This window comes from Colossoma macropomum, unplaced genomic scaffold (genome assembly GCF_904425465.1).
Source record: "Colossoma macropomum unplaced genomic scaffold, Colossoma_macropomum, whole genome shotgun sequence".
Classification (NCBI taxonomy): domain Eukaryota; kingdom Metazoa; phylum Chordata; class Actinopteri; order Characiformes; family Serrasalmidae; genus Colossoma; species Colossoma macropomum.
Genome location: NW_023494804.1, coordinates 27,528,364 through 27,554,946, shown reverse-complemented (window position 1 = coordinate 27,554,946; position 26,583 = coordinate 27,528,364). Strand labels below are relative to the sequence as shown.

The 26,583-nt window shown below is 38.2% G+C and overlaps 1 protein-coding gene across 10 annotated transcripts; it reads left to right on the top strand.

Moving 5' to 3' along the window:
- On the top strand, window positions 1-26,442 carry sytl2a (synaptotagmin-like 2a). 10 transcript variants are annotated; one of them, XM_036594910.1, is made up of 22 exons: window positions 1-217; window positions 309-387; window positions 2,283-2,448; window positions 3,882-4,218; window positions 6,632-6,783; window positions 8,436-8,550; window positions 11,242-11,311; window positions 11,406-11,640; window positions 12,837-12,884; window positions 13,925-14,665; window positions 16,126-16,197; window positions 19,659-19,763; window positions 20,073-20,129; window positions 20,717-20,811; window positions 21,852-21,968; window positions 22,159-22,328; window positions 23,435-23,537; window positions 23,626-23,787; window positions 24,836-24,932; window positions 25,065-25,161; window positions 25,354-25,559; window positions 25,801-26,340. In XM_036594910.1, exons 4-22 carry the CDS (start codon window positions 4,118-4,120, stop codon window positions 25,947-25,949), a joined length of 2,892 nt encoding a protein of 963 aa, XP_036450803.1. In that variant the 5' UTR covers window positions 1-217; window positions 309-387; window positions 2,283-2,448; window positions 3,882-4,117; the 3' UTR covers window positions 25,950-26,340. The 10 variants fall into 10 exon arrangements, with proteins under 10 accessions (XP_036450803.1, XP_036450802.1, XP_036450805.1 ...); XM_036594909.1 differs by lacking the exon at window positions 2,283-2,448; XM_036594912.1 differs by lacking the exon at window positions 2,283-2,448 and having other exon boundaries at window positions 1-387; window positions 13,925-14,593.
- Window positions 26,443-26,583: the final 141 nt, after the last annotated feature.

Sequence of the window (26,583 nt, the reverse complement as noted above, 5' to 3'; positions counted from 1 at the left end):
CTGAACTGCTCCAGCTGATATGTAGTGTCTTGAGTTCTTCACAAGAACCGAGATTTTTTTGCCCGACGGAATACATCATTTCTCTGACTGAGGCTGCAGAGGGACTAGAGGAATATACTGTCAACCTCAATACCACCCATCTTTTACAACTTTATTTTTTTGTTTTCCTTTTTTTCTTCGGCCCTGACTTTTATATAGAACCAAGTGGGACCCCAAGGTAAACTTTCCTCTCCAAATGTGTTCACATCACATACTTGGTTAAAGCCACGAAGATTAAGAAGATTAGAGCTCGCTTTTTCTGTTCCCAGGCTGCTCCAGGATCCTCCGGGCTTTGGCCCTAAAATATGCAGCTTGCCGTAACAGGAACAGTGGTTCATGTTTCAACAGGTAGGTTATTTTGACTTACAACCGTCTTTTATAAGACAAAATGCAAAATATGTTTCCCTGCAACTTTCTGGTACAGTCAGTGTAATGACAATCATAATCATATCAATAAAATACTTGAAAATCAAATATTTGATAACCCATTACGTAGCACATAACTGTCAAAGACAAAGTTAGGCGTGTAGATACACAATACATTTTCAGATATGATACGGTTTCCAATCTTGAGGTAAAGATTCAATTCGATTTTTGTGTTATTAAATTTTTGTTATAATAATGTAATAAAATGATTAATTCATTTAAGAACAAAGTAAAGTGGCATGTTATTGTGCAAAAGAGTGATCTTACAGTACAGTGCTATAAGCTGTAAACAATAAAAAGCCTGAAATGTTTCACTTAAACCCATATATGGCAAATATACAGAAGACACAGGAATATTGACCATACAGTTTGACATTTTATTATGTAATACTTGAAATGTTTTAAATATATATTTTTTTATTATTTATTTTTGAATACTGCCCCAAAATTGGTTTGATTTTTGAATACTATATACTGCAAGTACTAAAACAAGCATTGACATAAGCGTTTTAGGATTTCAGTGTATATTTAAGAGTGAGTGAGTGAGTGAGAGAGAGAGAGAGAGAGAGAGAGTGTTTGTTGAACTGACAGTGAAAACCACCCGTCTCCTGTTAAAGCCTATTCCCCCCTCTGAATACTATTACCCAGAGGTGGGTAGAGTAATCTAAACACACACTGAGGTAAAAGTTATTGTTATTTGAGTGAATTAATGACTCAAGTAGACCTGAAAATTACTTTTCAAAAAACAACTTGAGTACAAAAAAGTGCACAATATCTTATAGAATGTATTAAATGAAAGAATAACCCTCAAAAGACAGCAGTGTGACCAATCGCAAAGCTGTCCAGATGCTGAACCGACAGAGCAGAATGAAATTATACCCAAAAAAGGAAGTAGTTACTCCTGGTTAAAGACTAAAATGGAACTGAATAGAGAGTTTTGAAAAAAAGTAGAGGACATTCCTCTAAGGAATACAGTACATTCCCATAAGAAGTATCAGTGCTATGTTATGACTAAATGTGTTACAAATGGATATTTAGCATTTTGGAATAAAACTCTTTAAGTATTATGGATTGAAAATACTCAGGAAAGTCCATGCAACTGAGTAAATGCAACCAGTTTCTACCCATTTCATGACACATTATAGATGAAAAGAAATAAATCTCATACATAAATCAGGCACATGTGCTGATGCCTGTGTTTATATCCCTTTTAGGAATGCCTGCTCTTGTGCCTGTTGTGCCTACATCATTTTAAAAAGCAGTTATCTACACTCTAAGGACCTTAACAGGGCTTATAGGTTTTGCCTTGTTACATTTTTCCTAAAGGAAGGTTGGGCTGGTTTGCAAATAGCTGCCTCAGGAAAAATGAACTTGTGTATACTTGACAAGTCTCATGATGATGTGTCTGGTGAAGCTGTACTGCATGGTTTACTCAGACTGAAACCAGAAGGCAAGAAAGGAAAGGTGTGCAAGGCATGACAATGATTAAGAGAGGCTGCTCCTTTTTTAAATAGATAGTGTGGTTGTTCTAATGTTGAGAAAGCATCTGAAGACTACGCTGTCTCTCCTCCACCTCAGGCTTTTATACCCCTTAGTCATAAAACTCTGTCATGGCATGTAGATCCTTCTCAGTGTTCTCATCTCAGTAGTTCTGGAAGAACTCTGTAAAAAAAAAGTATGTTAATAATAAAAAGCTTTTAAACTCAGGAATCCATTTTATAAATAGAGCACTACAAACGGCTGTCCACACAGTAAACATAGCTTTTGTGTAAAGGAGTGAGAAGGCAAGTAACCGAAGTGTTTCTGTTCCATTACAGCTGTCGCCAAAACCAATCTGCTGCGGTTACGGAAGGGGGTCAATCAGGGAGTTATCACAGGAAGAAGTTATTAGCAGTGGGACAGTGATTATACGCACTTCCTTTAGAGCAGGAATGGAATGCGTTCTTGCTCCTGTAACTTTAATCTGCTTACACATACAAACATGTAAGTGCCGTAAATTGATTTTGTTGTGCAGAGCAGAAGATTTAACCAAGCAGAGTTAAAACATGCATGTCAAATGTTGCCTGATTGGTCTCAATCATTCCGTAACCTAATTTATCTTTTAAACAGGCCTCAGAGAATCAGGCACCGATCTAATTTTAAGCTGTTATCTCAGTCTCGGCAGACCATGGAGTAGAAAAACAGGGCAAATAAATGTGATATATTTTAGCTGGAGTTTTAGACCAGAAACATTTAAAAGTTTTTCAGGATTTAAATTAAAATTTTTCACAAAAGTAAGATTTTACTATTGATTAAGAGAACGTGTGATGTCAGTTATTTTTCATCTTAGATCTCAAGCCTATTGTGTTGCATTAAATGACTCATATCCTACATTTCATTTTTCCCTGAGATCCACTTGTGGCATTTGTTTGAGTTTGTAATTCATTTTTAAATGGCCATTTTCCAGCCTCTTTGTCTCTTAGAGTTAAACAGGCTGTTTTTGTTACTGTGCCTTTAAGTCTGACATATGTGAATGAGCTCTGTTCTGATTGGCTGATCCATATTGTGCCTTATTCAAAAAGCAGTCCAATCTGAAACACTCCTTATAACTTTGCCATGAATGGGTGGAGCTAAACTACTGTAGACTGAATACAACGATATATGTAAATGCATTTGTTTTTGTGACATCACAAAAACTGGTTGCTTTTTCAGCTTAGTTTCCATGATTAGACTGTATGAACTTGGTCAATTTTGAAACTTTAACAACATTTATGTGCTAGATCAAGCTCTGTTAGATAAACCTTTTTACATAACAGTAAAAAGGAGAAGAAAAACATGTGAAATGGGCCCCTTTAAATGCTATACTTTGGGCCCTGTTTATTTTGTGACCTTTCTTTGGCTTTGTTGAAATTTTGTCTTTCACTCATTGAATAGCTCACTGATATTCACATTTCAACCATGACACAAATTTGAACAGTCTGTTCAGATTGAAACCAGTTGTTTGCTGGCACCTAATTTAAATTAGGCTTAATCTGATTTTCGAATAAAAGGTTTCTTTCACAGTGGTCTCGACTGTGCTCATTCAGAAGTGGCCAAGGCAGCATCCTCTGATAGTCAGCTGACAATAGCCCATCACATGCTCCATCTGGTCTGACATGAGAGCGTTCGGACAAGTGCCCGCTGTGTGGCTGATATGGATGAAAATGGCATGTTATTGTAAATGGACATCAAATTATCCCAACTGATCGAGGCTGCCTCTTTCCAAAGGCCATTGCTTTCAATCTCATTCATGTGACAGTGGGAAAAGCTGGAAATTCTATAGCGAGTACAGTATAAGCAGTCTATCATGGTTGCTGGACTGTTTGTTGGATTAGCCTCTATTGTGTGTCTTGTTTTGTAGCTGCTCAGTGTTTCTTCTCATTTTCCACATTATCCAGATGCACATGGGCAGCACAAACAGATTTGGTACTAGCCCTCAGGGTCTTGCTGAGCCTCAGTGATGCTGCTGCGTCTAATGCTGGTCTGGACCTTTGAGATCTGATCACCATCATTGGCCGGGAACTAGTCCCAGAGGAGTGTGAACACAGGCTGGACAGCTTCAGCCTACCTGCAGAACCAGAGCCACTGACTGTCCATCTGATCTGAAACCTGGGCCTGAAACTCAAGCAGCAGCATGATTGACCTGAGCTACCTGACAGAGGAGGAGCAGGAGATGATCATGGCGGTGCTGAAGAGAGACACTGAGCTGAAAAAAGCAGAAGAGCAACGAATTAAGTGAGTGAAACATCCATGAGGGTGAATTTGATTTCATTTGGTAATGTTTGATGTTTTAGTGATTTTTTTGAGAATTTGTTACACCCATCATAAGCAGAACAGCAAAATGATGGAACTAACTTTAGACTTCTAGAGCCAGTTTCTGAAATTAAGCCTAAGCATAGACTAAATTTTAGGTTTTTGATGGTGAAACACAGTTGACATTGCCGTTTAGCTCAAGACTTGGTTAAATCTATGGCCACAAAACCAACCCCTATGGATTAAAGTCATGAATGGCTGTTTAATTCTTGTTTTTCTAAATAACAGCAGTATGAGTTCTGTCAGACTTTGTCATTTTAATGTGCTCTCTTAAGTGCATAGCAGTGGGTTCTCAATCCTTGATTGTGGCATTAATTAACCAGCACTTGACCACTAATTAATTAATGGACACTACACAATGCAAGTTTTGCGGACTTGGACACCTCTCTGGTGGAAATGTGTAATAGCATGCATCATATGGAAGAACATATTATTATATCAGTTTTGCTTCAGACCCCTCCCCCTTGGGGATGAATCTGATGATTGTGAGAGTGTTTATAGAATATTCAAAGAAAACTTGGTGAAAGACATGTCCTCCAATGATGCAAGTGATGGTTCTACTTTTGCCTTTTTTATTAGTATAATGCTGATTTTGCCTTTGACACGTAAACATCGAGCCAGAGCTTCTTTTTGAGACTGTGTGTGTGACGTTAATATGTAAAGATGTATTATGTGTTCTAAAAAACTTTGGGCCTTATTATTAATGATTTTTGTTTCCTCCTAGCTCAGTAATGCTAGTCCTTTCAATTTTAACAAAAACGCACATAGTGCAGCTTTAATTAAATCAATAAATAAATAAATAAATAGCTAATTGCACATGGATGTAAAATTCCTAGATAGTACCTGGCAATCTAACACTACTTTAACATGATTTATTTGGGTGTATGAACAGATTTCAAACTAATTTGGGAAGTCCCTCACCCAACTAGTTTGGCTTCTTTTAAGAATCACTGCATCCGATGTGTTTTGGAATTGTGTGTGTGTAATTTAGATTTCTGTACTTCCTTATTTTTCTTGCTTGGATGACGTTGTTTACCTCTGAGGCATTTAAGCAGTTTGAGTAATTGCCAGCTCAGCTGCGGATTTGTGGATTGAACATGTGCAAATACAATAGAGTTTAGTAGAGTCTGTTTTCCAAAGCACTCTCACTCTCTTTTGCTCTCTCTTATTCGCTCTCTCGTTCTCTTAGATGTGCTAAAGTTCTTCAAACATGCTCATGTTCAAGTTGTGTCTTGGGTAATTGTTTTGCACTTCAAAGAATGTCTGGAATCTCTCTACACAGATGTCACTGTAAAATGACCTTATTCACTTAGAGGTTAATCTCCAGGAATCAAGTTCTTAACGGTTGCATTTTCTACCTTCATCTTTGTGGGAAAAAATCACCATATCAGACAAGAATACCATAAACAGAGCAGGCTGTTATAGAGCAGGATACAGTGCACTGCAGAACTGTGTATACAAAAATGAACCAGTGCACTTAACTTAATTCATTTATAGCACATTGAATAAACTGCCTGTTGTGTGCATTTTCTTTCAACACTTTTAATGTGATATGTTTATGACTACATGATATGAACGAAATCTAGTCTTGTGATTTAATTGAAACATATTTAATTTTCCTTCAGATATATTTATTATGTATTTGTACATAAATAATTCTGTTTTACTGGTTTTAGCACAGTGCAGCATGTGAAGCGATGAAAAATCACTACTCTTAGCTTTTAATAGTAATGTGGCAGTATTGGTACCTTTTCTTTCTCTGTTCCATCTCATCAAACTTCTGAATAAACAAAACATCATGAACAGGCTGAAACACTCATTCTTGGTTAAGTGTAAATGGGCGGAGCTAAATTGCTGCAGGCTGAATATGTGGATTTATGTAAATGTTGTGGTTTTTGCAACATCACAAAAACAATTACTTCAAAACAAGCTGTTTACGCAGCTTAATTTCCATATATGGACTGTATCGACTGGGTAATAAATGGTACATTTTGAAACTTCAACATGTTTACATACTAAAAAACAAAGAAAATACAGTAACGACGAGCATTTTTTAAAACTATTAATTGAAAGGTACTTTACGGAAAACAAAAGTGTTTTTTCTATGGCAGTGCTCCAAAGATACACTCACTTTGGCTTTTGGGCAACTTTGTTTTTGACTCCATGACGAAACACATAGGTTCAATGTAAACAAACCCCAAATTGTGAGTATAGAGCTACAAACGGCTGTGTAATCTGATCCTTATGTTCTTCAGTATGACCCATTCTGTGGAAAAATACCAAAACTGTGATAAGTGAATCAGTTGAAACATGTTTCTCATGTCCCTCCACCCAGGAAGCTCCAGAAAACAGAGCATGACAAAGGTAAGCTGAAGTACCTGACAGGAGAGTGGTTTTACGAGACCAAGACACGCAGGCACAGAGACAGGATCCACGGCTCCGACATCATTAGAGCCTCCATGAAACACAGGAACCCTGTGACCATACGTGAGTCTGCCAACAGACACATTGACTGGACTCACATTACATACAAGCAAGACTGGCCAATTCTCTCATTACTGCCAGTTTGTTATTGTTGAGAAACCAGCCATCATTTGGTCACATGCGGCCTCTACCTCCATCTCTACACATATCCACTCTCAACATTTCCACCTTTGAAAGCTCCTCAGTGGGGTGGAGGGGGAGTTGACAGGTGGGATGTCTGTAAGCATAAAGTTTAACTTTAGACCCAGGCCCAAAGGAACATCTTAAATGTTTCGTCTGAGTTGAATTTGTCTTTACATTACTCTGACAAAGACAACAGTAAAGACATTTTCGCTGTTTTTGAGCATAAATAGTATGATCTGTTATTTAGGCTGACAACGTCTAATATATTTGAATTTAATGGTGAAAAAATCAATCCAAAATACATTAGTTTAATGCTTGGTGGTACGGAAGAAAATACTAAACATGCTTTTCTCTGAATACGCCTAGTAAGGTGCTCACACTTTTATTGATCTGCTCTTTAGCTAATTAATGCTTCCATTAAAAGTTATTTAGCTTTAAAAGAAAAAGAATTAGTTAATTTGGTCAGTGTCGCTCTAAGGACTGACTACCAACAGCATTTATTTAAACATGTTTGGATTTAACATTATTACAATGCAGTTTCAATTCAAAAGATGTCATTTTTAAAATGTAGCAGTTTTATGCATTTGAAGATTGTAATTCGCTGTTGTCGGACAAAAACCTCATATCTCCAAAATGGTAACTTTACAGTAGAAGGAAAAAAACTACTTTATTTTTAATGTAAGTCAATGGAACCAGAGTTTTTCCAAGTAATTTTGGGTAATTTCTTTTAGTCCATTCATCATGAAATTTACACACAACTTAAAGGGCAACAGATATTTTCAAATTATGTCAAAAACTGAAAAACATCTGTATATACATATACATATAAATATATATATATTAAAATTAAATGCCCATTGGCTATATTAACAGATGGGTGAAGAATATTTTTTCTAAAGTTACTACTTTGGAGAGAAGAGGTCTTCTTACAACAGCTAAGATAATTTGCCTGTGACAAGCCAAACTGTCTCCAAGCATCATACTGAGAAAATAACAGCATTTATTATGTCAGGTTTTGCTTATTTAAGAGGCTGACACATGGTCAAGTGTTTTTTTACAGTAGCAGTAGTATATTTACTTACACAAGAAGGCAAAAGTTTATGGCTATTATTTTATTGGCACAAAGCTGCTGAACTTTGGCCACCACTACGTAATAACCTCTGTGACATTATGTGTGCTTGCTTATAGAAACTTTTGGCTTAGAGAAGTGCCTCGCTGTAAGTCAGTTCTGGCAAAGTCAGTTCTAAGGTTTAATTTAACTCTATTATGCCTTAATTGAACAGGATCAAAGACCACAATTTAACATGACTTGATAAAAAGTTCAGAACTAACAGAATTTTTTATATTACTGGAGAAGTGTAGAAGACACACTGTGGGTTGGATTCCATTGAGTGTGTTTTAATTTTCTGGCTCCACCGAAATGTTTATGTTCGCACATCATTTGGCTCCTGATGTGGCATTTGTTTAGATGGACACAGCTAGGTTTGGCCTGTGTGCGTCTCACTAATTCCGTGTGTGGGTGTATTTTACAGTGGAGGTTTCTGAAATCTGGCCGTCGTCTAGCTTTCTGAACAGTGAGAGCAAGGATGTCTTTATCCCACCAGAACTGTCTGGAATTCTGGATGAATTTCCATCACAGGATAGCAGGTAAACATGCATTTATAGACAGACACACAATTTGGGAAAAAATAAAACCATTTCTGAATGCCACTCTGCACTGTAAGCCCAAATAAGTTCATATAACTTTAATAATTTAAGGTAACCTATCGCCCTAAAAACATTAAGCATTGGTGAACAAACCAGCAGGTTTAAGTTCAGTGTACTTAAGACATTAAACATTGCATGTTAGAATAAAAATATTTTTTGTGTTAGATTAACATAAACGTGTGTTTGTGCAATTCATCAATTCTCATTATTTTAGTTCCAATTTTTAAGTTAGTCAAACCTAAAAATCCCAATTTTATTATATATTTCAATAGGTAATTAAGAATCTTTTTTGATTAAGCAACATTGACCACTTTGCCAAATCCTGACGGATTAACCCTTCGGCTGAATGTGGTCATTCACCAGCACGTGTCTATATTTGGCAGCAAAGAGAACAAAAATTTGCCCTTTCAGCCCACAACACAAGGTCAGGCAGCTGAGTGAAAAATACGGGAAAAGCATTCAGGAGCACATCAGGAAAGGCAGCCTGGTTGGAATGACAACACTCTGATGTTGAGTACAAAAAAGGAAAACAAAAACAGCCTAATATGCAAATAGAGCCAGGAGCCAATGGGAAAGAAGTAAGTTTTACCCAACAAGATCCTGTTAACAAAACAAACATGTCAGTGTATTTCATGTCAACAACTCAGCTTACTTAGTTTCATTTAGTTATACACATTTGTGGAGTAACTTTAGTGAGAGAGAAATGATTAAAACCAACAGCCATTTGGTTGTACGAAATCATCAAACAAAACTTAAAATAGTGAAGTAATAAAAGGGATATATTCAGTATTATGTACAACAGATTTTATTTGAGTTAAAACAAAATATGGGATTACTGTGTGCTTGCTCTGAGAATCACTCAGCACCCCGCCCTCGACACAACATCCGGCCATTAACAAGGCTGGGGACATTGGCACGTTAACAGCAAAACTCAGAATACGCAGAATTTTTCTTATCCTGTTCATGAGCAAAAATCACTTGATTTTCATTATAAGAAAACTCTCCCCCAGTCCAGACTTTCTTTTGCAATTTCTCTGTGCATAAGAACTCTTAATGCACACAAAAACTCTTCCCATGGTTCATGCTTTGCATGTGACATAGAGAGAATTTAATCTCTTTCTTCATACTTGGGAATGTGTGTGAAGGCCTAAGTGGGGAGAGGAGTGTGTGCTGTAGATCAGGGTTTAGCAGGGGAAGCACAGCGCTTTCCCATGTTTTGGGTAGGTGTCACACAAATGGAGAAGAGAAGAGAAGAGAAGAGAAGAGAAAAATAGAATAGAGAAAAAGAGAATAGAGAAAAAGAGAATAGAGTAGAGGACAGGAAAGAAAAGGAGAGGAAAAGAAAGTAGAGTAGAGGAAAAGAAAGGGATGGAAAGGGGAGGAGGGGAAAAACGTGTAAGGGAGGAAAAGAAAGAAAGGAAGATGAAAGGGAAAAAATAAGAGGAAAAGAAAAGAGTAGAGGAGAGGAAAGAATAGGAGAAGCAGAGAAAGGAGATGAGGGGAAGGAGAGGAGAGGAGAAGAGGAGGGGAGAGTAAAAGAAAGTGGTGTAGAAAAAAAGAGTAAAGGAAAGGAAAGAACAGGAGAATAAAAGAAAGAAAAGTAGAGGAGAAGAAAAAGACGGAAAGGAGAAGAGAATAGAAGAAAGAACAATGAGAGGAGAGAAAAAGAAAATGGAAGGGAGGAGAGGAAAGGAAAGAAAATAAGAGGAGAGGCAAAGAAATGAGAGGAAAAGAAAAGAGTAGTGGAGAGGAAAGAAGAGGAGAAGAGAAGGTGAAGGAGAGGAAAGTAAAGTAGGGATGAAGAGAAAGGAGAGGAAGCAAAGTAACAGGAGAGGAGATGAAAGTGGAGGTGAAGAGAGGATGATGATGGAAAGATGAAGGAAAATAAAAAAGAGGAGAAGAAAGGAAAGTAGAAGAGAGATATGGGGAGAGGGAAAGAGGAAAGAAAAGAAGAGGAGTGGAAAAGAAAGGAAAGTAGGGGAGAAGAAAGGAAAGAAAAGAAGAAAAGAAAGGAAAGGAGAGGAGATGTGGAAAGAAAAGGGGAAGAGAATGAGATGAGAGGATGTAGAGTTGTAGTGGTGTAGAGTTGAGGAGAGAGGAGAAGAAAGGATACTAGAGGAGAGGGACAGAAAGGAAAGGAAAAAACAAAAGTGCACAGGAGGTGAAATGAAAAGAGAGGAGAGTAGAAGAGAGTATTGTTTTCATTGTTTGTGAGGTGAATGTGTCGGATTTAGACAGATGGCTAATTTTCCTCTCCCGTCCCTGGACACACTGATGTTTAAAAATATGAACAATATCTCCAAATACAGGCAAAACAAAAAGCCAACAGGGAGCTTTAGGCAGGACATAGTTATAGTTGGATTTAGTTAGTAGCTTCAAGAATTCAGTTTTTCATGCTTCATGCTTTTGTGTTTCTCTTTGTTTTTCTGATATACCATTATGTCCTCAGAACACAGGATAGATACAGACATGTTTTTACCAATTTATTGTTAAAGTTTCTCGAGAAATTCGAAGGCGTAAGCTATGAAAACCAAGCTTTCCAAGATACCGCAGCACAGAACTCTGTTCACATTTCTTTAAACCATTTCTTTTTCTAATTCTGTACATTATTGTGTATGTATCTTTCAACAGGGAGGATCATTATAGACTGGCAGAATCTCCGCAAGGCACACAAACACCTTATGCGCAGCCTCAAATCAAGGTATTGCAATCATATTTAGGTTCCTTTTTTATATTTATAATTCCCTTTTATAAAGGTTTATAATTATTGACATTATTACTGCGATTTGTTGTAGCCTAGACAAAATCCCTTCAACAGTAAGCCTTTAGGTGTAGAATCTCCAAAAAAGACAGATGGATGCTTAACAAGTGGAGCAGGGAAGACACCCTTGGCATCTGCAAAGGTACAGCAGACATGTGCAGACACACTCCGGATACGTGCGGAGCAGCAGCAGCCAGATGCGGAGCCACACAAGGCAACTGCAAAGCCATGCCAAACACCTGCAGAGTCACGCCATACACCTGCTGAGGGTGAGAATCTCAATACCAAGCAGCTGGATAAACATGTTTGTGTAGATGTGTTTCAAACTTTAATAACTCAAACATAGTTGATCGGCCAAGAAATGTTTGACTGATATTATAGAAGTCTGTGTCACCAAAAAAGATTTTGAGTGACAAACTTTTTGTTTTACAGAAATTAAACCTTGTAACTCCAGAGCAAATCACATTATCTCACAATATGCTTTTCTGTGCATATCCTGGATATTGTCAGTGCTTAAAAAACACTGACCAACTGCATGTTTCTTTACGAAGACAGCAAAATCAGTTGTATTTCATTCAATGTAGTACAGTAAAAGGCTGTTAACTGCAAAATACTGATTGCATTCATAGTTTTTTATAGTGGTTTTGAAATATGTCACTACAATTTCTTTTTTTTGCTTGTTCCCATTTATTAAACCTCAGAATAATAGAATATTGTGGTGCATATCTTGTATTCAGATAATGTTTAGAAGTATTGTTATGTTATATTTTTGCAATTTTATCCACCTATGTTCAGACACCAAACATGCCTTGGCTGATCAACTATGTATAAAATAAAGGAAAAAATGTGGAAATGTTATTTTTAGGCCTTATTATTTTTATAGGGGAAGTCCTTTACCTTTCCTACTTTCTGTCTGTTCAAGTTCTCTCAAAAAGAAAGTCTTGTTCAAATTACAGTAATGTATCAACAAAACATAGTAATAGACACTGCCATGTGCCGTGTTGTTATTGTCATTGAGTGTGGTGCCTGCCATGTAGTTCTGACTTGCTATGACACTTCAGTCAGGTCTACTTGTATTAAATTGTGGAAATCAACTGGATCCCCCAATTTACATTACCTAACCTCTACTGGTAAAACTAATCCCGTTTGAATAGTCATTTAGAGGGAGCCCATCTTCAAACAGCATATTTTTTTGGCATTACATGGGATGTGTTTAAATTATTAGGTTTTCTCTGACAGGTGCTTGATAAACAATTGAAAACTAAATAATAATAAATAAATAAATAAATAATTTGTGTCACATCCTTCAATAACCCAGATTTAGATCATATGTATAAGAATATTGTAGCAAGACTCAGTTTGACACATGGCCAGGTAGTCAACTGTGAAAACAACTAAGCATTGAATGCTATAATACTCTCTTGTGTTATAAGCACATAATGAATGTGTTGTTTGTTTACTGGAGTGGACGACGTGAAGATCAGGCACTCAAAGCATTTTCCTTGCACACACAGTAAGTCTGATTGACTGATCCCCATTCAGTGCAGCGTGTGAACCCCGCCTGAGCTTGTTGGTGTTGGTTGTTTAACTCAAGCATGCCCTTTTACGCTTTGCATGATATGTGTCTCTCCTGTTAACTCAAAACCGAACATGGAGAAAAATGATAGTTATCTTAGAAAAGTCCCTGTGAAAGTATTTTAGTTTCATTAGTCTGAGGCCATGCAAATAAAGAGGGTTTTCCTATATCTGTAAGCATGTGAAAGTATAAGATTGCATGAAAACCTGTGAGTCAGAAATTCCAGAGAGGTTGTATCTGTTGATGTTTTTGAGATTGTAGGGGCAGTGAAAGCTGCCAAGTAGTGAAGAGATTATATAGAAAGGCATGTAGTCCTGCACTAAGCTGCCATGCATGACCAGGCTATACAGCATAGTACACTGATGGAATGTTTATCTGCTAATATCAGCTTTAAGTCTTCCAAGGAAGCTGGTACACAGGTCAGTAACCAACTCAGGGACTATCAGCAAAATGTTTTCAGCCTGCGACATGTAATCAGTTACCACAGATAGCAATTTCCCTGTATTTAGAAAAGAGCAGAAAAACAGTCGACTCAAAACACATTCATGATAAAAGCCAAAGTGAATGTGTTTCAGCCAATGAGATGTTTTTCCTGCACCCTCCAGCTGGCTTCTATAATAAATGTCTCAAGTCAAATGTTTTTTGTTCAGCAAGTACATGGGAAGGTGTTGAGATTATTGCCATGGTTATTGACTGCATGTCTGTTAGCAGACTAGAGACTAGGTTGAAAAATGTTGAAGTGTTTGTTTAATTTCTTGAACAACATGACTTTATGTGTCTATGGAATACTCCCATGTCAAAGAGGCTCTTAAAAATGCACATTGTTTTCATTTTCATTTAACCATCCTGTTGTGAGTACATATCCATATGAATTCAATAAGATTTTGAATTCATGTAATTGCAATGTATTTTTAAATTTATTTTCTGTTTGCCCTGCTTGGTTATCCACCCTTTGTTGTTTCAATTTTTTTTTCCAGAGTTGCCTCCACCAAATGAGAGCCCTATTCCCTCTAACTCTAACCAAAATACAGACTCCCCAGAAACCACCTCTTTTACGACCAGACCACAGACCAAAAAGAAACTGCTGCTCTATTCCTCCCATAACTCTGTGATGGACACTAGCAATGACACTGTCGCTAGACAGGACATGTCTCCAATCCCACGGGGCATTCTGAAGTACAGCAGCTCCAGCTGTAGCTTCACTGACTCTCTTTCTCACCGAAACAGCTTCAGCAGCCAGCCCACCTCTCCACTTAGCCCTGAAAACTCTGACAGCTCCCATAGCCCCCCTCTGTCCCCCAGCTCAGAGTTGTCCTCTCCAGGGCTCCTAGATAGAAAGCAGGTACGCTTCTGCCCCATCATCCAGGCCAGAGATACAGGGAGGCTGGAGGTGCAGGATGGCCGAGAGTATGGAGAGCATGGCCTTCTGGACCAAGACTGCACTCCTCCCTTTGAACAGGAGGGGGAGCCAGACACAAATGAATCTAAAAACACCAGCGATCCACTGCTGTTCTGCTATGTATACAATGAGAAAAGCATAGGGGAGACTGACTCAGAGCCACTGATCAGTGCCCAGTCCGCTCCCATAACAAATGAGGCTGAGTCACCCCCTCCTGAGCCCTCCATTTTGAGCAGTGAGAAAGTAGGTGAGTTCCTTGGTTGTGGGAACTGGAGTGATCAGAATGCCTATACAGCAAGCACCATCCAGAGCCCCTTTGGTAAGACTGTTAAATATTCAGTCAAATCAATCTGGCTGTGTATCCAGCAGTCAGTCAATCAATAAGCACAGGATCAATCAACCTACAATTGATCAATATTAGGTAGTAAAGAAATTCAAAATCAGAAACCTATAAATACATGCTACAAAGCCATATTTATGTTTTACATCATATAAATTTCCATTTTATACCATATTCTGCTTGTCTGTCTTGTTTTTTTAAAATACCAAGCTCAGCAGTAAGCTAATAGTGTTTAAGTGGTTTAACAACAATTCTCCCAAAATCCATTCCTCATACTAACTGCTTACCTGGGCATGCAGCAAACATACATGCATAGCACTACTCATGCATGTATGAAGGCAAAGCTTACAAATGGTGATTGGTGAATTGGCACTGCAAGGAATGTGCATCTACAGTACTGTACAAATGTCAAAGACCACCCTCCATTTATTTAATTTCCAATCAAAATGGCTATTAAGAACAAGTTTTTTTTTATTTTCAGCATCAGAAAACTAAACATAATATGAAACTTTCAGTATTTAGTGTCTACACCTTGTTTTTGCTACAGCTTCCATTCTTTTCCAGAGACTTGCTGTCAATTTCTCAAAGAAACCTGCAGGAGTAGTTTTTAAGACCTCCAAAGTTCAGTCTTAGAGGTTGGTTGCATGTTCTGCTTCTCATGATGTAAGTAAAATCAACCACATTCAGTGATGTTGAGGTCTGGACTCTGCGGTGGCAGACCATTGTTCTGAGAACACCAGCAGCTTCTTTGTTTGATTTGAAAAATTCCTTTTCTTCTTCTCCTTACTTCTTGACAGCTACACATCCTTTCAGACCCATAGCATTGAGTTGACTTCTCACAGTTGAAGTTAGAAACACTTGTAGATTTTTTCAGATCTGAAGCAAAAGTGGAGCTTGATTTTCTCGTATTTCTCAAAGATGAAAGCTTTAAGTACCGTACTATGACCGTTTTGGTGGTCTATCAGGTCTCGCATGGTTGTTAGGAGTATCTCTGTATCTTTCAATCATTTTTGAACTGAAGTTTAGGAAACTCTTGTTTTTTCCCTACTTTATCCAAGTGGATTATTTTATATCTAATTTCCTTAGAAATATCTCCTGAAAAATGAATAACTTGAACCTAATGGTTATTTGGACTGAAAATGTAATAAATAAAGGGTGGTTTCTTTTGCTCAGTACTATACTTTGGGATTCTGCAGCTGAATTAAAAATGTTTGCATACTTCATTGTTTACATTATTGAACCAACACATAATCTGAAGATTTAAACACGATGCCACATTTAGAATGCATGACAGAACAGGAGTGTGTTTCCAAGATCAGTTTCCTTTTCTAGCCCTTGATAACTGAGATTAATCTGGACAGTGAGAATAATGATCTTGGATTAGCACACCAAGTGTGACATACTTTTTGGATTCACTTCCTTATATGTGTGTTCTGCAGATCATCGTGAAGATCATGCTGAGCCTCATTCTTCGCAGGTGTCTGAGCCCCCTGCCTCTGTTGTGGAGCAAGGTAAGGCCCTTCACCTTAGCCCAGAGGGCCAGGCCCATACGCTAACAGAGGAGGAGGGCAGCTCCATTGCTAAGGTACTTGAGTGGTTTGGAAGGGTTTCCAAAGACAGCAGCAAAGTGCAGGAAAGACCTGGCTCTCCGGAGGAGGACAAAGAGAACAAAGATGTCCCTGAGAGACCTGAGACTTTAGATACAGAAAATACGTCCCCCACACAAGAAGAGATAAAGGCAAAGCCATCACCAAAGCCCCGGAGAGGGCTGCTTGCACTGTTTTCTAGAGCAGAAACAAAAGCTGACAGTCCTGAAACTGTGATAACTAAAGAAGATGTGGTGCCCCACCCTGATGACAAAAAAGACAACATCATTTCTGAAAACCTGGAAGCTCCTCACACACCTTCAAACTCTGAAGTTAATGACATTTCCGATGTGCAAAGCTCTTCTAAACTGAATGTTTTAACAGAAGAACATGAGGCAAGTGTACTTCTTTCTAAAACAGAAGACAGTGGTACTTTAGATGATGTGGATGATGATGACACCCAACAGAAAGAGAGTCTAGACCAAGGTGAAAGATCACCAAGTCGACTTGCAAGCCTGAAATCTTTCTGGGAGCGAGGGAACAAAGGACCGAAAATACTGAGCATCAAAAAAAGTGCAGATACAAATCAGGGTGAGATGCCTAAACTAAGTGAGGAGGAAAACAAGGGCATGGACCCAAAGCCACCAGGGGTCGGTCCATTAACAGCAAACACATGTTTTGGTAGCAGTCAAGGTCAAGAAGATAAGTGTTCTCCGGAATCACATAAAAGAATGAGAGATGGTGCTGGTGCTTCTGTTATACCATCTCTTGAGGCAAAATCATTTACTTTTGATATTAATCAGACGACACAGGAGCCAGAAGAGCATGGACTTCAAACTGAAATCAAATCTGAGGAGCCACAGAGTTCACCAGTTAAACAGAAAGAACAGGAAGATGAAATTCCTCATCCGGTGCCAACAGTAAGAAAGCCTCTCACTCAGCAAGATACTGAGCCTGCCACCATCAGCAATCTCAAGTCCTTCTGGGAGAGAGAAAGAAGTGGCCCAAAGATAATTGTCAGCACTCCTGAGTCACCAGATGTTCGTGACGGAGCATCTCCGAAAAAACAATCTAAAGAAGTCAGTGAGTCTCCCGTGGATGTGGGTTCCACCAGTCCAGATCCAGTGGTAGGCCCTGAGAGACGGAAGTCTTCTCTGACCAAAGAGGCAGGAATGATCATGATCTCATTGAAAGAGAAGATAGAAAGGAGTCAACGGAAGCAAAGTCCGAGCAAAGTCCCTGTCAAAACTCCTCAAGATGACACTGACAGGATATCTCACAGCACTCACCACATTTCTCCACTCAAGATGCTAAAGGCTGTTTCAGATAAAGGCAAGAAGTGCAGTCCAAGATCATCCCCCATTAGAAATATTAGCTCAGGTGCTCTGGATCATGACCACCAGTCTGCAGATGACAACCTAACAGCAGTCCTAGCTCAGTCCAGAACGCCTAGCCCAAGACACCAACCTAAGGTGCCATCAAGAGATTCATATCCAGTCAAAGAGTCTAGAAAGAATGGGTCACCATTGAGGGCCTTTAGTATAGATATCAATCCAACTGAGGAGATTTCAGCAGAATGTCTGGAAGACACATCCCTTAACAGGGATCAAATAAGATGTCCAGCAGGACAGTCACACACAGACGAATCAAGTCCTATCAGTGATGAAAAGAATCTTACTGAGCAACATCTCAAGGTTACGCCTCAACAGTCTCCATCGTCTCCTGGAAGGTTCCAGTCTTCTGGAGGAATCAGCATAGGTAATATTGGTGGAATACAGATAAGTCCTGTCCGTTCCTCGCCTAGTTTTCAAGGTCAAACCTCAGCCTGGTTGACCTCACCAGAACACAGCAGAAAGACTTCAGATGAAGGTTCAGAAGGAAGTCCAATATTGCTCAAAGAACGAAAACGCTTGGATGATTTCCAGCCAAATATACGTCTAGCCAGGTCATATATTCCTCTGAGTTATCAGCATTACCTGGGCCTACCTGAGTCCACTCACAAATCTGGATGCTCTGACCAGCCAATCAGGCAGGAGTGGATCAGAGTAGAGGTGGGGGAGGGTTCTGAACAGGTGTCCCAGGGCAGGGCGAGTAACGAGAGCTCGCCCTCTCGAAGCTCCCAGCCTGAGTCGGAGGAGATCACCTTTGACTCCTCCAGGAGCGCCTCACCTGAAGCCTGGTCTCAGTCTCGGACAAGTTCAGTCTGTGAGCTCTTCTTTACTTGGTCCAGTCGTGGTTTACTAGAAACAATTTGATAGATTTGTCTGTCCTAACAACGTTCTAATTTTGGTAGAAGCAGGGTTTACTACACAAAATAATTTGTTAAAGGAGATTTTGTGACATTTGGAAACATCTTTATCCAAAGTCACTGATTTGCCTGAAACATTCTGACCTGACTAAGGTCTATATGCCCTGCAGGTAATGTCAAATACTGAAGAGTTCAGTGTTTTTTCTTCAGGCATTTTCATTATTTTGCTCTGTGTAATTTCTTGACATCTTTTAAAACATTTTTAAAACCTTGCTTCTACATCACCAGTGTCTTTCTAACTTTGTCTCTACTTATGTGAAGAAATCAACTAAAACAAGAAAATAATAGGTTTGTTTTGTAAATGAAAAGATTTTACTCCATGTATCGCTTGTGCATTTGTCAGTACATTACAATAACCAATACAGTCAATAACTATGTAGCAGTGTAAACTGCATGCTAATTCTGTTAAAGGGCTCATATCATAGAAAACCAAATTTTACTGTACATTTATGGAAACTGTGCTTCAAAAACAGCCTATTTTGAATGAAACATTTCTGTAAGTTTAAAGTTTCTGTGATTTAAATATATTCCACCTATTTGGCAGTTTAGACCCACCCATTCATACAGAAGTTATAAAGAGTGTTTCAGCTCTGAGTGCTTATTTAATGAGGCACAATACAGGGCAGCCAATCAGAACAGAGTTCATTGATCATATATCAGTGTTAAAGGAATAGAGGGATAAAAAGAGGTTGGAAAATGGTTGTGCAAAATGAATTATGACAATTTTTGGTACATAAAACCACGCAAAAATTACAAGTGCACTTCAGGGGCAAAAATTAAATTACAATAAATACAGAGGATATAAGCCCTTCCAAAAGGTGACAAAATGATCACCAACAAATTCATACTGATACATTATTTTTGTCACAGTAAGTAAATTGCCAGTGAATTTAATGTGATTTTAACCCAACCGAAACCATTTACTTACAATGTAACCTGTGAATCAGTTTCTATCAGCCAGTACTTACGTGAGTTTACTCACTTTTATTTCTAGAGTGTAGATTTCAGGAGTTAAGCTAGCCTGAATTGAATGGTGTAATGCAAAGTGCAGCATGTAACTTGATATAAATTCTGATAGGTGGCAGTGTGGAACCCAGCCCTGTAAGAACAGCTCTGAAGCAAGCAAATGTCAGACCCATTTCAATATCTAAGAGCTTAGAGAACCTGGCAAGTCTGCCCTCACGTGAGTACCCTGATGCCCTGGGATTTACTCTGCTTTATTTTAAATGGCTATTATGCTCTTTGATGTCAAATATACTACTTCCCTTAGGCAACCTGAGCCATTATTCTTTATTAGATCAACTAAAAACACAATGATAATCTCATAATGAGAAATATTACCTGTATTGACTAGATTAGGTGATTTTACTTGCCAAGACTATGTTTTGCAGCCGAGAGCCAGCCTGTATTTCAAAAGATTGCACTGTCATTATGTTATGCTGCAATTAATTTCATATTGTTCTTTTTTAACACTCTGTCAATCAAACCCAAGGAGAAGAAAGACGGAAAAATGAGCCAAGGAGTGACATAACACTGAGCGTAGAAGATGGTAAATATCTAATTCTTCTATATTAGGTTTGTCACTAGATATCTGTGTCCCATTTCCAAGATCAGTCATGACAACTCTAAAAATTTAAAAGAAAAAAGGAATGTAATGTAGGGAACCAATATTTTTACATTTCCTTAGAAGAAAACCAGTTAGTAAACTACTGAAAATTCGTGGTGTCTGTATGTTTTTTAACTTTCTTATATTTTGTGAATATTTCACTAGTCCTGCTGACTTTGAAAATGCTTTAAAAAGCCATGAAAACTTGATGAGAGCTTGCCATTTATGATTAAATGAAGTGATTAATAACAGTTTGGAAATGTAAGCATCTGAAGCTCCAAAAGGAGGTACTCTAGTCATGCAGCTTTGTTGACAGCAGCTTCTGATGTTGAGATTAAGTGCTGTATTTATAAACGAGCCTCAGTGTGTCAGTGTAGTATATCATAGTCATTAGCCTGAAAGGTGAAACCCAGATCAGCATGCTTACACTAAGCTCTTTCATAAATGCCATCCATAAATCTCTCAGAGCTTTAAGGCATGACTGCTGAGCTGTCTTGTTCCCTTTACTGTATCTGCTGTTCCTGGATCAGTGTCTGCAGCCCCCCTCGCCCCCAGCTCCTCTCTCGCTGACCCAGAGCAGATGAAGATGCTGAGCGTGTCTGTGCCTGCCTTCATACAGCAGCAGGTAAACATACCTCTCTCAATGCCCATCTATTGCACCTAATTGTGATTTAATTGAACTTAGGGGTTAACACTTTGCTTGAACCCTGCTGCATAACATTGACATAACCAGCCCATAAACATGTAAGGCAGATGTCATATGCCAGCATGACAGATTTTGTTCAGTGATAGTGTCATATTACCATTACTGGTAATTATTGTGACAGATGCCATAATGTTAGATGTAACGGTAGCTTATGTCACATGCTAATTTTAGCTAAATGTACTCTAGTTAGCCACCATGACATCAAACATTATGACATGCTATGACAACTAATAGCAATAGTAATATGACATTGTTATATTACTTGACAGAATCTGTCATGGCATATGACATGTGCCTTGACATGTTAATGGCATGGCGATGTCAATGTTATGTCACGGCATGTGAAGTGTTGTCGCTTAGTTCCACATATCATTACTGTCATAACTTGTATCTCAGAAATGGATACTTTATTGGAAATGGAAAATATGCTCTTAGTCTTTATTTTAATGCACGTTAAGGTAGCATAATTTTATTCCAAGCTGCTTTTGGACCATTTCTGTTGGCCCACTATTCATGAAATGTTCACAGATTGTAAAAGGCAATTTTCAAATGGTGTTAAAAACAGAAAAGATTTAAGTTTGAAGGTTTTTATACAAAATGCAAACCACAATATGCATGTTAAGTTGGTGAACAGTTTACATACAAAATATCTGTGTTACTGACTACATTCCAACCATTTCTTTAGTTGAAAATATCTTTTTCGATCAGTATTTCTTGTGCAAATTAAACCATATGTTGCCTGCAAGTTGACTATGTGATCTTAAAACATTACAGATGTATAGTGTCTTCACAGGTTTAGTGATGCCTTTAACTGTGCTTACATGTATATAACACCAAACACGTTATGTCGCTCTTCCGGTTTTCACTCAGAAATTTCACAGCAGCTTCGCTAGCCGCATGTGCACGCACTTGTGTTTTACCCTGCACGTTGCTCAGGTCCATGCTCCTTTGTGTTGTAGAGAAACGGCCGAGGAAGTGACTGTACCTCGGTGAACAGTTTCTACTCTGAAAGACAGAGGAAAGACAGCACAAACACTTACCTTAGCACATCCTCTGGCCGTGCCTCCATGTCTTCTGTATGTGCCACCCATTTCTAACACACGTGCAACAAGCAAATTAATTCTGCCTCCTAATTATGTATGTTAACACACATGTGCATGTTGTAATGCATTTGATTCGTTGTCCTGAGTTATGGTTGTCTTGCTTTGTTTGTTTTCAAGTTGTTGTCTTAGTGAATAATTCAGCTGCTTATGTTGAATTTGAAAGGTCAGTGGCAGTGTGATGAGCATTTACAGCACTGACTTTGGCAACGTGGAGGTCAAAGGGACCATTCAGTTCGCCATTAACTACGTACAAAAGCTAGGAGAGTTCCACATCTTCATAGCTCAGTGCAAAGATCTGGCAGTGGCGGAGCCCAAGAGGAACCGTTCTGACCCGTGAGTGTTTCAGTAGAGATTACGATTCCAGAAGCAATATTTGTATTATAATAATCAGCTGATTTACAATCGCTGAATTACAATCAGTTGACCTTGCTAGACTGTAGACTATACTATAGTGGAGGAATGAAGACTTTCTCTGAACCCAGAGGGAACTAACTGAACTAACTAATTGAATGCAGTACATCGTCTGGGAAATTCCATCAAAATATGTGCATTATTTAATGGTAAACAAAGTTATTTGGTTTGATGAGAAATGCCTAATTTTATGGAAACTGTTTTCAGCATTTACAGTGGTGATAAGAACTGGGCGTCCAGAGTGTAATGTTTCTAAAAGCTACCTCACTGAAAGTTATTACACAAAATGTTTCCGAATGGACTGCCTGATGTCTGATTCACTGTTTTAAAGATATTTTCGAGATTTTGAACTAAAACGTTTTTATATTCATTCATAGCTGCAAGGTTGTAAGAAATGTGCATATTGTTATAGTGTTGTAAGAAGGAATAGTCTCCCAAGAAACTATAGATTTATCACTATTTTAGCATTATCAACATATACATATAAAGACTCAGAGGACTTGTGTAAGTTCACTGGTCATTTCAGTGAATATAATTACTATATTGTGTTAAAGACATTGCGACCCCTGGTTACTATCACCACCATTGTAGGGAAATCTCTTAGCTACAGTGCACCATTTCACATCAATACACTCTAAATAATAATGTTTATATCTCAGTGAAACTTTGAGAAGATGGTGGAATATGTGTGAAGCACTTCCTACTGGATCAAACGGAAACAGACTCTTTGCATTCACTTCATGTTTTGCTGTAATTCTTAACCATAATCCTGGGTTATCCATAATTACCCAAGACTAATATTTCAAAAGTAACGTGGCAAAATTATTGGGTTCAAGATTAGAAGCAATCACAAATCCTTGATACAAACAAGAAAATATTTTAGAATTCAGGATTTAATCCAATATTAAAGCTAATGACATTTCCATATTGATTCCAGGTGATGTGGTACTCATATAATGTTCAGACAAATTTGTTGATATGGTCCAGCTGTACTAATCCAGCAATTTATCCCCATCTTTGTGGTTTAGGTATGTTAAATGCTACCTTTTACCAGACAAAGCAAAGCTGGGGAAGAGAAAAACAACGGTGAAGAAGAAGACTCTGAATCCTACTTACAATGAAATCTTACGGGTATGAACTGCAAGATTTTACTGCAGCAATTTGCACAGTTTTAAGTAACTTAAAAATGTGAGACCAAAATGTGCTTGTCTCCATGCAGTATAAAATACCATTGGAGAACCTGAAAGCCCACACTTTAAACCTCTCTGTGTGGCATAATGACACATTTGGGCGGAACAGTTTTCTTGGGGAGGTGGATGTGGATCTGTCAGAGTGGGACTTCAATAACACACACATGATGGACTATGCACTGAAAGGAAGGGTAAGGATTTGTTGATCATTGAACATGAAGATCTGAATCTCAGGTTGTAGTGCTGATGATCTTGTTCTGGTGATTATGTGAAACCACATTTGCTTTGAGGTTTTATGAATGCCAAACATAAAATCACTTTTATGGAACAGGGATGAAATACATCCTCAGTTTCTCTATGTTTGTGTATTGCTTAAATACAGCAGTAGGCTACACATGGATCATATAACGGAAAAAAAGAACTCTCAGAAACAGTGGTTCCTAAATGCAGACATGATGTCACACATCCAAAAAACTTGGCTAAAACATGCTAGTAGAACAGCAGCAAACTGTGTTTTGACCCTGCAGTGTTCACTGGGCTTTACTCAAATAGCTGACTTTGCTAGCTTATATATCTGAGAAACTAATTCTAGCTTAGCAGTGTAGCAGTAAGAAATACTGCAACTAATCTAGCAGCTTTCACACAGTTTTGTGACATGATCTGTGACTAAGTGCATAAATATTAGTATGTGCATTGGAGTAAAAGCATTAACCAGTTGAGGGATCTTCAGCAATCCTCTCTCTGAAAATGAAACTGAGCAGATTTAACTTTTTGGGAAGTGTCCCGCTTCTAAGTTATGTGGAGATTTTAATTGATTCTGCCTCTGAGTTTGACTCTTTGTCTTGACTATAGGTTGTGTGGTTAGAGAGAATGGAGGGTTTTTTTCTAGGCTGAACTCAATCAAAAAGTGGTGGGGCATCGCCCCCATATTTTAGAAATTGGTGGGTCAAAGCTTGCTCGCCCCTAAACAGATCCTGGCTTGGATGTGTGATTCTAGGAAAAACTTTTATTGAAACTTTATATTATGTGGATGTTTGTAATCATTACAAATACCATTTACAAACATAATTTACAAAAGTGGCTCATTAAACAATCATCAATTGAATGGTTGTTTGAGGAACCATAACATTCTGTGGCATTGCTCAAAAGAACCATTTTTGGCACCTTATTTTTAAGATTATACTGTGCCTCATTGTGACCATCCCTGTTAAGAAAAGCATGTTTACATTTTACTTTCAGGTTCTAGCACAGATGAGTCCGAAGCGTGTTAACCACTGTGTGGAAATGAGTGGAGAGATGAGAGTAGCTTTGCGTTTCCTTCAGCAGACCTCTCAAAGTAAGTGATAGGCCTTTAATGGCTGAATGCACGAATGGAATGGAATTCATGAACTCATTATGACATGTTTTATTCACCCAAGTAATATATCTTTGTAAAGGAAGGGTTGTATTGTGATTTTTGTGGTTGTAGGTAAAAAGACACCACAAACTGGTGAGGTACAGATCTGGGTGAAGGAATGTAAAGATCTGCCAGCCAGAGAAGGAGCAATAGACCCCTTTGTCAAATGGTATGTAAATTTCAATTGGAGAGGAAAGAAGTTGCAAGAATTATCAGGCTGTACTGACTTTTTAATTAGTCATCTCGTACTCGAAATATTTTAGGAATTTTCATGACATGGATTGTATGCATATGTGTGTTGCACATGTGTATGGGTCTTTGCAACAGCAGTCGTTCACATACTGTATCTTGTGGTTTTCAGCACAGTGCTCCCAGACACTGCTCGGAAAGGCCGACAGAAAACCCGAGTGGTGAAAAGGACGGCAAACCCAGTGTTTAACCACACTATGGTGTATGATGGCTTCAGGCCAGAAGACCTGAGAGAGGCCTGTGTGGAGCTCACTGTGTGGGACCATGACCGGCTCAGTAACCATTTCATAGGAGGCATAAGGCTCGGCCTAGGAACAGGTGGGAAATAAAGCCATCTGTGCTCACCTCAGATTTATACAAAAATACTTTTAAATGTGTAATTTTTTTTAGAATTAATTTCATGATAAATCTGTCTAAAATCACCAGATTTTAATAATAATAATGATAATAATAATAATAATAATAATAATTTATACCACTGGAAAGAGCACATTTAAATCAGAAAATGTTTCACAATGTTTGACCACTCAGAGAATTCTTTGCTTTTATCTTTCTCCAGGTAAAAGTTATGGTAGTGGGGTAGACTGGATGGACTCTAACTCTTCTGAAGCTGGGCTGTGGAAGAGAATGATTGAATCACAGAATGAATGGGTGGAAGATGTAGTTCCTTTGAGAATGCTGGTTATGGCAAGAACGATGTCCAAATAGTAATGGACCTATTTAGGAAAACATAGCCTGCATAAAAAAAATAAATAACAGACCAAATTGCAGGATATGCTTCTCAATGACAAACATAGACTACTTAATTTGGGATAAAGTCAAATACTAACACTGAATAAGGAAACAGGAGAGCTGCAAACGTGTATATTTCATATATTCTTGTAAAATAAATATATTTTCTGTATTTTGTGCCAAGTTTTAGGATTGCAATTGTGTGCAAAGTGTTGATACATGTGTAAATGATGGGTCTGTATTATGTTAAAAGCCCTGTCAGGAAAGGTTGTGAAGAATGGAAAGGTTTTGGTTTGGTTGTGATTAATTCATGTTAAATCATTTAGGAGAAATGCACAGAAAGTTGTTGTTCAGAGGCCAATTTTATGCACATAAAAAAATGCAATAAACATTAAATGCTGAAGTAACTAAAACATAATATGATGTTCATTCATGATTAAGTTAATAAATGTATTTTTAGAAATGTAAATATGGTTATTACAAGTTTGTTTTCATCAACTTATGTGGACTCAGCTTTATTTTAAGCCCTGTTCCAAATGGTGGCCTTAGCCCTCCGGTCCTACTACACCTAAGTGACGTCCTCAACATGCACATGTAGAAAGCAAGAGAC